Source organism: Haliotis rubra, unplaced genomic scaffold (genome assembly GCF_003918875.1).
Source record: "Haliotis rubra isolate DU_JTF1 unplaced genomic scaffold, ASM391887v1 Scf650, whole genome shotgun sequence".
NCBI lineage: Eukaryota > Metazoa > Mollusca > Gastropoda > Lepetellida > Haliotidae > Haliotis > Haliotis rubra.
In genome coordinates, this window is record NW_025767358.1 from 209,211 (window position 1) to 222,500 (window position 13,290).

Consider the following 13,290-nt stretch of genomic DNA (forward strand, 5'->3'; position numbering starts at 1 on the left):
TATAAAATGTGTATAATGCTTCATATGAATTTGAATATTGCTTCATAGAACATATGAATATTACTTCATATAACACTTGAATATTGCTTCATATAACATGTGAATATTGCTTCATATAAAATGTGAATATTGCTTCATATAAAATGTGAATATTGCTTCATATGAATGTGAATATTGCTTCATAAAACATGTAAATACAACACTATGACAGGTCGATCTCGAATACGATGTGGTCGGTTCCAAAGTACATGTATCTGAGATTAAGCCATAAAAAACTTGTTTGTATTTATTATGTTGTTCAAAACCGGGGAAGATGTCGAAGCACTTCGCTTGAATATGCTACAATGGAAGCGTATCCGATCCACAGTATAAAACAATATCTTTGCAAGACCATAGACCTTGTTCAAAGCAACGTATTACTGTGTTATGAGGTCGAGAACCTAGTTTCATATACATGTAGTTCATACACTTTGATACAATTTATACAAACATATCATAATTTAGTTACATATTCGGAGGCATGTTGGTCGTGCTTTTTTCATTTTGACGTTTCATTTTGATTTTCACAATATATTGAAATCATTTCAATTGACACAATTATCAGCGAGAAATCGAAAAGTAAGGCTGTGTATTGGCAAATAAATTGTATCGCAATATATTGCGATTCAGGTACTCGTATTGCGATACGTATTGCGAGATATTGGGAACTTCAGTGTTTAACAGTGTGTGACACTAATTGTGCATTTCAATCCTATTTTCTACATTATAAGTCCCTAAACATATATGTTATGGTTCTGATAACAGCAATCTCAAAATAAAGTTGCATAGTGAGGGTTCTATTCACTGAAGAAGGAATGAAAACATTGTTTGTGAATGAAAGTGTGTGTATTTTAAACTAAACCATAAACATCATCACAAACACCTCATACGTTTTTTACCCAATGTACCGGTTCTCAGAAAAACTTATTGCAATACATATCGTTTGAAAAGCGTATTGCGATATACCGGTATACCGGTTATACCGTGCAGCACTATCGAAAACAAAAATACATTCAATACATTACGAAGAACTGCTTTATTTTAATGTCCAGATAGTACCTCAGAAAGACATATCAAAGTTGAAAAATTCAAACAAATCTGACATTATGAATGAGGTATTATAAACATAGACACATCACCACCATTCCCTCCCTCTAGGACAGCTGCCTACACGACCACCATTCCCTTCCTCTAGCAGAGCTGTCTACACGACCACCATTCCCTCCCTTTAGCAGAGCTGCCTACACGACCACCATTCCCTCCCTCTAGGGGAGCTGCCTACACGACCACCATTCCTACCTATAGGGGAGCTGCCTACATGATCGCCATTCCCTCCCTCTAGGACAGCTGCCTACACGACCACCATTCCCTTCCTCTAGGACAGCTGACTACACGACCACCATTCCCTTCCTCTAGCAGAGCTGCCTACACGACCACCATTCCCTCCCTCTAGGGGAGCTGCCTACACGACCACCATTCCTACCTATAGGGGAGCTGCCTACATGACCACCATTCCCTCCCTCTAGGACAGCTGCCTACACGACCACCATTCCCTTCCTCTAGCAGAGCTGCCTACACGACCACCATTCCCTCCCTCTAGGGGAGCTGCCTACACGACCACCATTCCTACCTATAGGGGAGCTGCCTACATGACCACCATTCCCTCCCTCTAGGACAGCTGCCTACACGACCACCATTCCCTTCCTCTAGCAGAGCTGCCTACACGACCACCATTCCCTCCCTCTAGGGAGCTGCCTACACGACCACCATTCCTACCTATAGGGGAGCTGCCTACATGACCACCATTCCCTCCCTCTAGGACAGCTGCCTACACGACCACCATTCCCTTCCTCTAGCAGAGCTGTCTACACGACCACCATTCCCTCCCTCTAGCAGAGCTGCCTACACGACCACCATTCCCTCCCTCTAGGGGAGCTGCCTACACGACCACCATTCCTACCTATAGGGGAGCTGCCTACATGACCACCATTCCCTCCCTCTAGGACAGCTGACTACACGACCACCATTCCTACCTATAGGGGAGCTGCCTACATGACCACCATTCCCTCCTTCTAGGGGAGCTGCCTACACGACCACCATTCCTACCTATAGGGGAGCTGCCTACATGACCACCATTCCCTCCCTCTAGGACAGGTGCCTACACGACCACCATTCCTACCTATAGGGGAGCTGCCTACATGACCACCATTCCCTCCCTCTAGGACAGCTGCCTACACGACCACCATTCCTACCTATAGGGGAGCTGCCTACATGACCACCATTCCCTCCCTCTAGGACAGCTGCCTACACGACCACCATTCCCTTCCTCTAGGAGAGCTCCCTACATGACCACCATTGCCTTCCTCTAGGACAGCTGCCTACACGACCACCATTCCTACCTATAGGGGAGCTGCCTACACGACCACCATTCCCTCCTTCTAGGGGAGCTGCCTACATGACCACCATTCCCTTCCTCTAGCAGAGCTGCCTTCACGACCACCATTCCCTCCCTCTAGGACAGCTGACTACATGACCACCATTCCCTCCCTCTAGGACAGCTGCCTACACGACCACCATTCCCTCCCTCTAGCAGAGCTGCCTACATGACCACCATTCCCTCCCTCTAGGAGAGCTGCCTACACGACCACCATTCCCTCCCTCTAGAGGAGCTGCCTTCACGACCACCATTCCCTCCCTCTAGGACAGCTGCCTACACGACCACCATTCCCTCCCTCTAGGACAGCTGCCTTCACGACCACCATTCCCTACCTCTAGGAGAGCTGCCTACACGACCACCATTCCCTCCCTCTAGGACAGCTGCCTACATGACCACCATTCTCTTCCTCTAGCAGAGCTGCCTACACGACCACCATTCCCTTCCTCTAGTAGAGCTGCCTACATGACCACCATTGCCTTCAACTAGGACAGGTGCCTACACGACCACCATTCCCTTCCTCTAGGACAGCTGCCTACACGACCACCATTGCCTTCTTCTAGAGGAGCAGCCTACACGACCACCATTCCCTTCCTCTAGGACAGCTGCCTACACGACCACCATTCCCTCCCTCTAGGACAGCTGCCTGCACGACCACCATTCCTCCCTCTAGTAGAGCTGCCTACACGACCACCATTCCCTCCCTCTAGGGGAGCTGCCTACATGACCACCATTCCCTTCCTCCAGGAGAGCTGCCTACACGTCCACCATTCCCTTCCTCTAGAAGAGCTGCCTACACGACCTCCAACTTTCTCCCACTAGGACAGCTGCCTACACGCGTACGACTACCAATCCCATCCCTCTAGGGGAGCTGCCTACACAACCTCCAATTCTCTCCCTCTGGGGAAGCTGCCTACACGACCTCCAACTTTCTCCCTACTTCTCGGAGAGTGGCCAACTGGACACCAATCCCCCCTGAGAGCACGGTCTACCCACCCCCAAAAGGAGCAACCTACCTGCAGTAAGGTACGTTCCACACAGGAGCGATCCCACCAGCGCCACTGTACTCTTCTCTTTTCTTTAAAAAAGTCAACGAATTCGAGCAGAAAGATGCCAAAGCTGTATCCGATACCGTCGACAACGATGTTGCAGACGAGGGAGCTGGCCACAATGACCCAGCCCCACCCTCCGTCAGGAGGGGTTGGGATGTAGTCGCTGTCGGTCGAAGCAGAGGAGTCCGTGGACCCGTGTCTCTTCCGGGGATCTGCCATGACGAGGGTGGCCCGGGGAATGGTCACGGTCTGGTCCGGTGGTTGTCGGATCTCCAGGGGAGATCACCGGCCCTCAGTGAAGGATCTCAGGCAAGGATGCAACTCTCCTCGTCCATATTGTTGTGTCTGAAACACAAACACGCCAGGTAATATAAAAAACCGTGGGCAATGGTGAACAAATAGTGGGAAATGGTGAAATACACTAGCAAATAGCGAGAATTGGAGAGAAATGACAGAAAACATGAATGATAAGGGGTAAGAGTATGGGTATAAAAGTACGAAATAGTAAAAATAGTGAAAAACTTCAGGAAATAACCAGAAATGGTTATAATATAATGAAATAGGGAGAAATAGAAATGAATGCGAAATAGTGAGTGAGTGAGTGAGTTTAGTTTTACGCCGCACTCAGCAATGTTCCAGCTATATGGCGGCGGTCTGTAAATAATCGAGTCTGGACCAGACAATCCAGTGATCAACAGCATGAGCATCGATCTGCGCATTTGGGAACCGATGACATATGTCAACCAAGTCAGCGAGCCTGACCACCCGATCCCGTTAGTCGCCTCTTACGACAAGCATGGGTTGCTGAAGATCAATATTCTAACCCGGATCTTCACGGGTGAAAGCGAAATACTGGGAAAGAAAGTTAAACAGTATGAAATAGTGACAAATAGTAAATATTGCTGGAAATAATTAGACATAGAGGCAAACAGATATAAAGGTGAGTGGACAGTATCCCAACAATATAGCCCCACATGATATTAACAACTTGCCAGTCTTCCTCGCGCACTGGGTCCTCCTTCTGGTGAAGACGGTTTGGTTTAACACAGTAAGTATATGTTAAGCATGAAGGCAATTAACACTTGTGTATGACGAAGTACCTGCTTGAAATAAAGTACGAACGTTCTGTTCTAACTTTGTTGTTGTCATTGTGTTGTTTGTGACTGTCTTGATTGTGACTGTGTTGTTTGTGACTGTCTTGAATGTGACTGTGTGTTTGTGACTGTCTTGATTGTGACTTTGTTGTTTGTGACCGTCTTGAATGTGACTGTTTTTTTTCTGTTTTTGTTCTTGTTGTTTTTTTAGCTGGTCTGTTGTGCTTTTTGTTACATGTTCGCTTTGTTCAGATTACTTTAAACTTCCTAAATTTCAGGGATGTCATCAAAAAAGGCAGACGGATATTTCTATGTGAAAGTCTAGCGTGAATAAACATACAATTGATTGCTTGTGTTCTGCTTTCCGATTATGACACAATTAATCGCCAACTACTTCCTTCAACTACAAAAGGCGGCTGGAACAAGTCGGGGGTTTCTAAGTTCGAACAGAGGGATATTATCGGATTGCCTCATGCATAAATAAATATAATGAACTGGAGCGAACCGTGAATGCGCCGGAACCAGGGCTTGCTCATCAGGCTGAATATTTGGGATGAGATTTCCAACAGGAGTACCATAATATACTGAGAGAAACAAATAAAGGAACACTGGAACATTCAAGCGTTCCTTTAATAGTTTCAAGTTTTCATCACCAGCTTTGAATAGAGCTTTGGGAGGAAATCTGAGAATAAATAAATTAACACCGTCATGAAGTGATGTTCCCTTATTTGTTTCCCTCAGTATATGTAAAGACCATTCTTGGTGTCCCTCACATGAGTGAGTGAATTTAGTTTTACGCCGCACTCAGCAATATTCCAGCTATATGACGGCGGTCTGTAAACAATCGAGTCTGGACCAGACAATCCAGTGATCAACAGCATGAGCATCGATCTGCGCAATTGGGGAACCGATGACATGTGTCAACCAAGTCAGCGAGCCTGACCACCCGATCCCGTTAGTCGCCTCTTACGACAAGCATGGGTTACTGAAGATCAGTTGAAACCCGGACCTTCACGGGTTCCCTCCCAGGATAACATAACGGCACTCTCCAATGGATTTATCCTTGGTTAATTTGTTAAACTGTTGCTAAGGAACGCGATGACAGTCATATACCATGGGACCTCGGTGAACGGATCTGTGATGTATCGTCATACCGTATTACTTGCCCCGAACTATAGTGGCAATACCGCCTATATATATATACGGATATCTGTACAAGTCGAGTTGGTAGTTTAGGTAGTTTAGGGAGCACTAAACCCAGATAATGTATGTGTCGGGTGCATTGTCCCCAGGCAGTGTAGGTTCCGGGTGCAGTATCCCCAGTTACTGTAGGTTCCTGATGCACTACCCTAAGACAGAGTAGGTCTCCGGTGCACTATCCACATTTAGTGTACATCCCGGGTGTAATGTAGGTCTCGGGTGCACTATTCACAGTTAGTGTAGGTCTCGGGTGCACTATCCACAGTTAATGTAGGTCTCAGGTGCACTATCCCCAGTTAGTATAGGTCTCAGTTGCACTATTCACAGTTAGTGTAGGTCTCGGGTGCACTATCCCCAGTTAGTGTAGGTCTCGGGTGCACTATCCCCAGTTAGTGTAGGTCTCGGGTGCGCTATCCACAGTTAGTTTAGCTCTCGGGTGCACTACCGTCTGGTAGTGTACGTCTCGGGTTCACTATCCCCAGTTAATATAAGACCCTGCACACTGCGTGCAGATCCCGGAAGCACTATCCCACGGGGCGTAGGAGCACTATCCTCAGATAGTGTAATTCCCGGATGCCATTGAGAGAGCGGTCCCTTTACATACTGGAGTGTCCGCGGTACAGAGAACAGGTAACATGCAGAGGCTTCTGTAAACAGTAACTAGAACTGGCTGTCGCTACAAGGGCCACATGACCCGTGTTTAGATACTATCGTGCGCATTACAAAGTATGTTGCAATTTTCCAGGAAAAGGACATAACGTTGTTGATCAGTTGTACACAAGCTGAAGGTAATACAATCATCAATGTGAAAGCAGTTAAAAACGATTCCTCGGAAATGGGACTGTTGATTGGAACGCGGTGTTTGCTAAGAATAGAGGAGGAAGTGTTGCGGTAAATATACCATGTCGCTCTAGTTCAATCTCATACCTCGCAACAGGGCCTTGGCGGCAGGGGGTGGGGTGTTGGGCAGGGTTTAGGGAGCTGGGGTGGTAGTTGGGGTAGGGGAGATATAGTTGTGTCCCTGAAGTTGATTTAAGGGAGGTGGAAGGGGTGGTGATAGTGACGGTTGGTGGGGGATGGCAGGATGGTTATGGTGACGGGGCTTATGGGGATAGTACGGACTGTGACGGTTGGAGGTTGGGGTGGGTGGGTAGTGGTATGGTTATGGTGACGGGTAGTGGGGATAGTAGCGACGGTGACGGTTGGTGGGGGATGGTTATGGTGACGAGTAGTGGGGATAGTAGCGATGGTGACGGTTGGTGGGGGATGGTTATGGTGACGAGTAGTGGGGATAGTAGCGACGGTGACGGTTGGTGGGGGATGGTTATGGTGACGAGTAGTGGGGATAGTAGCGATGGTGACGGTCGGTGGGGGATGGTTATGGTGACGAGTAGTGGGGATAGTAGCGACGGTGACGGTTGGTGGGGGTGGTGGGGGTGGTGGAAGGAAAACATTATCATTAAGCATACCATCCAATTCCTTAATCCTGACACTCTTACTGCACTAGTCTGCGGCGATCAACTGAAGCAATGGGTTGATGTGTGTCAAACTTTAAAGCGGGAAAAACTGAGCATTTAAGTACGTTAAAGACAAACAAACTGGTGGCATAGTAAATGTGATACACGCGGCCTGAACAAAGCGCTACTCACGTGTAATATCCACTCCTGACCACTGTCCAGTTCAACAGCGACGGGGTGCACATAACATACTTCACACGTGTTAAATTTGGAATAGGGGAATAGATCAGGGGCAGTCACATGACCATTACATAATAGCATGACGTCATTGAACTTGTCCGGAATCAACAGGGCAGATTCGGTTTGAACTGGTCCACCAGCTCTCTTCGGACAATGCTTTAAACCAAGTACAAAGTTGTACACGTTGAGAGGAACGGAGAAAAACATGTGCTTGACGTGGGCTCGAGAGCAGAGAGTACGGCCCATGTTGAGGATATTAAACTCGCCCAGCTGTAAGCTATTTGATATAACACCAAATATGGGCCCACTTGACACTGAGGTGGGAGAGGAGTTTCCGAGCGGTACAACATTTACAATACAATTATGTCGAGTAGCAAAGTCGACCTCAGACGTATATAGTTGTTATTAAGCGTAGTGTCATGCGTGGTTATACGGCTGTGTGTGAACATTGTAACTTCAGTCGACGAACGAGTCCGCGTCCTCTACCACAATACCATAGTTTAAAATACATGGTCTTGTGCTACCGTAGCGTGGTCCCCCTGAGGTTATAAATTTGCTGAGTCTGCAAACTGCGTGTGTCGTGTAATCACGATGTCATTCATTTGAATTTTACCTAATTTTTTCGAAAATGTCTTCTTTGTCTTGAAATAATTGATAGTCAAAGGGGCTCCAAGGCTGTAATATAGGATTTGACCATGGATGTATGGTGTAATTATATCCTTTAAAAATTGACTAGATAAGCAGTAAGGACGCCAGTCTGTCACAGTGATATTTTTATTTTTTTAGAAATCAGCATTTAAACTATTAATTATTACCTAAGAGACTTGTGCAAATCTACGGGTGAGTGAGTTTAGTTTTACGCCGCACTCAGCAATATTCCAGATATATGGTGGCGGTCTGTAAATAATTGGGGCTGGACCAGACAATCCAGTGATCAACAGCATTAGCATCGATCTACGCAACATGGATACGATGATAAGTGTCAACCAAGTCAGCGAGCCTGACCACCCGATCCCGTTAGTCGCCTCCTACGACAAGCATGGGTTACTGAAGATCAATTCTAACCCGTCTAGGAGTGAAACCTGCGACATGAGGATGTATGCTCAGTAACTTTGGATGATGAGGGTATAGACTGTATCATTTATGTAATAGTTGCAGAGGTGGCTGTAGTCGTAGAGGCAGCACTGGCAGCAGCGGTAATATTAGCAGGAGTAACAGAAATATTAGCAGTAGTAGCAGTAACATTAGCAGGAGTAGCAGAAATATTAGCAGGAGTAGCAGAAACATTAGCAGGAGTAGCAGTAATATTAGGAGGAGTAGCAGTAATATTAGCAAGAGTAGCAGTAATATTAGCAGTAGTAGCAGAAACATTAGCAGTAGTAGCAGAAATATTAGCAGGAGTAGTAGTAATATTAGCAGGAGTAGCAGAAATATTAGCAGGAGTAGCAGAAACATTAGCAGTAGTAGCAGAAATATTAGCAGGAGTAGTAGTAATATTAGCAGGAGTAGCAGAAATATTAGCAGTAGTAGCAGAAACATTAGCAGTAGTAGCAGAAATATTAGCAGGAGTAGCAGAAATATTAGCAGTAGTAGCAGTATAGTAGCAGAATATTATTAGTAGTAGTAATATTAGCAGGAGTAGCAGAAATATTAGCAGGAGTAGCAGAAACATTAGCAGTAGTAGCAGAAATATTAGCAGGAGTAGTAGTGATATTAGCAGGAGTAGCAGAAATATTAGCAGGAGTAGCAGAAACATTGGCAGGAGTAGCAGAAATATTAGCAAGAGTAGCAGTAATATTAGCAGGAGTAGCAGTAATATTAGCAAGAGTAGCAGTAATAGTAGCAGCAGTAGTAGAAATATTAGCAAGAGTAGCAGTAATATTAGCAGGAGTAGCAGTAACATTAGCAGGAGTAGCAGTAATATTAGCAAGAGTAGCAGTAATAGTAGCAGTAATAGTAGCAAGAGTAGCAGTAATAGTAGCAGTAATATTAGCAGGAGTAGCAGTAACATTAGCAGGAGTAGCAGTAATAGTAGCAGAAATATTAGCAGTAGTAGCAGTAACATTAGCAGGAGTAGCAGAAATATTAGCAGGAGTAGCAGTAACAGTAGCAGAAATATTAGCAAGAGTAGCAGTAATAGTAGCAGAAATATTAGCAAGAGTAGCAGTAATAGTAGCAGAAATATTAGCAAGAGTAGCAGTAATAGTAGCAGAAATATTAGCAGTAGTAGCAGTAATATTAGCAAAAGTAGCAGTAATATTAGCAGCAGTAGTAGAAATATTAGCAAGAGTAGCAGTAATATTAGCAGGAGTAGCAGTAACATTAGCAGGAGTAGCAGTAATATTAGCAAGAGTAGCAGTAATAGTAGCAGAAATATTAGCAGTAGTAGCAGTAACATTAGCAGGAGTAGCAGAAATATTAGCAGGAGTAGCAGTAACAGTAGCAGAAATATTAGCAAGAGTAGCAGTAATAGTAGCAGAAATATTAGCAAGAGTAGCAGTAATAGTAGCAGAAATATTAGCAAGAGTAGCAGTAAAAGTAGCAGAAATATTAGCAGTAGTAGCAGTAACATTAGCAGGAGTAGCAGAAATATTAGCAGGAGTAGCAGTAACATGAGCAGAAGTAGCAGTAATAGTAGCAGAAATATTAGCAGGAGTAGCAGTAATATTAGCAGGAGTAGCAGTAATATTAGCAGGAGTAGCAGTAATAGTAGCAGTAGTAGCAGTAACATTAGCAGGAGTAGCAGAAATATTAGCAGGAGTAGCAGTAATATTAGCAGGAGTAGCAGTAATAGTAGCAGAAATATTAGCAGGAGTAGCAGTAATATTAGCAGGAGTAGCAGTAATATTAGCAAGAGTAGCAGTAACATGAGCAGAAGTAGCAGTATTATTAGCAAGAGTAGCAGTAACATGAGCAGAAGTAGCAGTATTATTAGCAAGAGTAGCAGTAATATTAGCAGCAGTAGTAGAAATATTAGCAGAAATATTAGCAGGAGTAGCAGTAATATTAGCAGGAGTAGCAGAAATATTAGCAGGAGTAGCAGTAATAGTAGCAGAAATATTAGCAGGAGTAGCAGTAATATTAGCAGGAGTAGCAGTAATATTAGCAGGAGTAGCAGTAATAGTAGCAGTAGTAGCAGTAACATTAGCAGGAGTAGCAGAAATATTAGCAGGAGTAGCAGAAATATTAGCAGTAGGTCAACAAATAGCAAGGAGAAGTATTTCATTGACTGCCAGAAGGAGCATGCATGTTAGGATCAATTTCTGACGTTGACCTTGAACGTGTTAGAGACGTTATACATCCTCAAACTAACGTCATCAACACCCAGTAACACCGTCAAATTATCATTATGCCACAGAAATGAATTCACGGAGCCAACTACAACGCCCAAAGCCGTGACCTCGCTGATGGCGTGTAAATACGCCCTGCAGTGCATCCCGTTAGACCCTGAAGTCTACCTTGCACGCCGGAACGTATCGGGCGGTACAGGTCGCCTTCCGATCTTTGCACCAGTAAAGTAGGCTCACTAAACACCACAAGTGTGAGTATACATCTTGTGCGTTTGTTAAGCACCGAGAGGGAAGATGTCAAAACAGCATAAAGGTGACAATGATCATTTCAAAAGCAACCATACTGTACAGCTGGTGTTTCGCAAAATGGGTTTTCTTCTCAGAAAATCAAACATTGTCTATGTGGAGAACAGTAGTGCTGTGGCAAGGCGTCTGCCTATCACGCTGAAGGCCCGGATTCGATCCCCGGTGGGGGCACCTAGGTTCGGGTTCGAGGTGGACACATGTGCGTAGTATCCTTGGACAAGATACTTAGATCTACATTGTCTCAGTTCACCCAGCTGTAAAATGGGTACCCGTGAAAGTGTGCTGGCAATGTGAGTGTTTAGTTCATTGCGCCTAACAGGCAGCATGGCTGTATGATCCCCAGGGAGTTGAAAAAGTATTGGAAAGTACGATAGTGTCCTATGACCGGGGATAGTAATGTACGTAGCGCTTTGAGCAGGCAATGTGCCTTGGCACGAGGTCCATATATTCGCACTATTACAATTACTATTACTGTGTCTCATAATAAACCGAAACATGAGTCTCATTAACCTATTCAGACAATGACCAACTTTTCAGCCGATCCGAATTTTCTCGAGTGAAAGTGAAAATAGACATCACAAACAACTATGGTTACACTGAATTCCAATTTCTTGTTTCATAAGAAAATGGTATTTACAAATGAATTTTAATTTTAAACTTTAATAACATCGTATTCTTATATTTTATGGCGAGGTGTAGGCAGAACGACCTTAACTAAGACGTCACATACTGCCCCTGTTTGATGCGGTCGTTAAATGATTCACAATGCATCTGGTTCACTGGTTACACCTGTTATGTGTTTTTTGCGCTTATTCAGTTTAGTTTTGTAATGTACAATGTCATTGATATAATATCAATTCCGTACCAGACCGCCAAACTTTTCTAGCGGCAGAGCCTCGTTTTGAGATTTCCACGATTTCCGTTTGTCAGAGCTCGCTGTACGACAGAGCACGCTGTACGACGTGTTTGCAAGGGTTAGAAGGAGCGTAGTGTTGCAATATACAAGTGCATAGATGTATCAACTAATGCTGATTAATATTTATGTATCCAGCTAAATGAATTGGTCTCAAAATTCTGGACTGGTTATTGTACTAAGTTGCGCAATAGGACGGAACCCAGTCAACAGGAAACGAGACTGTTGCGTAATCAATGTTTTGACTGTACAACACTCACACACTGGGTACTATTTACCCCTCGATACGCACATTTATATTTCGAAATCGAGCTTTGAATCGGGTTCTTCATCGAAAACAAAAGCCGTAAATGTTACTAAAAATACAAAAGATCGACAACTACACGAAATACCACCGAAATATCTGCTGACGTTTTAACTGACATTACGCAGACCTCAGCCATGGCATGTGGAAAGAAATATAGAATCTTTAACGAGTAACGGATGAGAGGATACCGTAAGCATCGCTTCTTTAATTCTCGCCCTACCCCGGCTACCCCCCGAACCACCACCGTAATGTGGTAGCACTGCAACAGTTTCAGAATGAAAACGCTGTCCACTGACGTCGAAGGGACATACAGAAACATAACCTAGCCAAAATCAGAATAAAGAAACGTACCCTGGCCAAAATCAAAATAAGAAAACGTATCCTGGCCAAAATCAGAATACAGAACCGTACCCTAGTCAAAATCAGAAGACAGAAACGTAACATAGCCAAAATCACAATACAGAAACGAAACCTGGCCAAAATCATAATACAGAAACGTACCCTAGCCAAAATCAGAATAAGGAAACGTACCCTAGCCAAAATCAGAATACAGAAAAGTAACATAGCCAAAATCAGATAAGGAAACGTACCCTAGCCAAAATCAGAATACAGAAACGTACCCTAGCCAAAATCAGATAAGGAAACGTACCCTAGCCAAAATCACAATACAGAAACGTACCCTAGCCAAAATCACAATACAGAAACGTACCCTAGCCAAAATCAGAATACAGAAACGTACCCTAGCCAAAATCAGAATACAGAAACGTACCCTAGCCAAAATCAGAATACATAAACCTACCCTAGCTAAAATCAGAATACAGAAACGTAACCTGGCCAAAATCAGAATACAGAAACGTACCCTAGCCAAAATCACAATACAGAAACGTAACCTAGCCAAAATCACAATACAGAAACGTACCCTAGCCAAAATCAGAATAAGGAAACGTACCCTAGCCAA

The 13,290-nt window shown here is 44.3% G+C and overlaps 1 protein-coding gene across 1 annotated transcript in view; it reads right to left on the reverse strand.

Moving 5' to 3' along the window:
- LOC124257172 (monocarboxylate transporter 13-like) overlaps positions 1-13,290 on the reverse strand; it is a 38,711-nt gene that overhangs the window by 9,011 nt on the left and 16,410 nt on the right. Inside the window, 2 exon segments of the mRNA XM_046691191.1 lie at positions 3,490-3,547; positions 3,550-3,870. Of these exon segments, the coding sequence (XP_046547147.1) occupies positions 3,490-3,547; positions 3,550-3,744 (253 nt within the window). The 5' untranslated portion in view covers positions 3,745-3,870.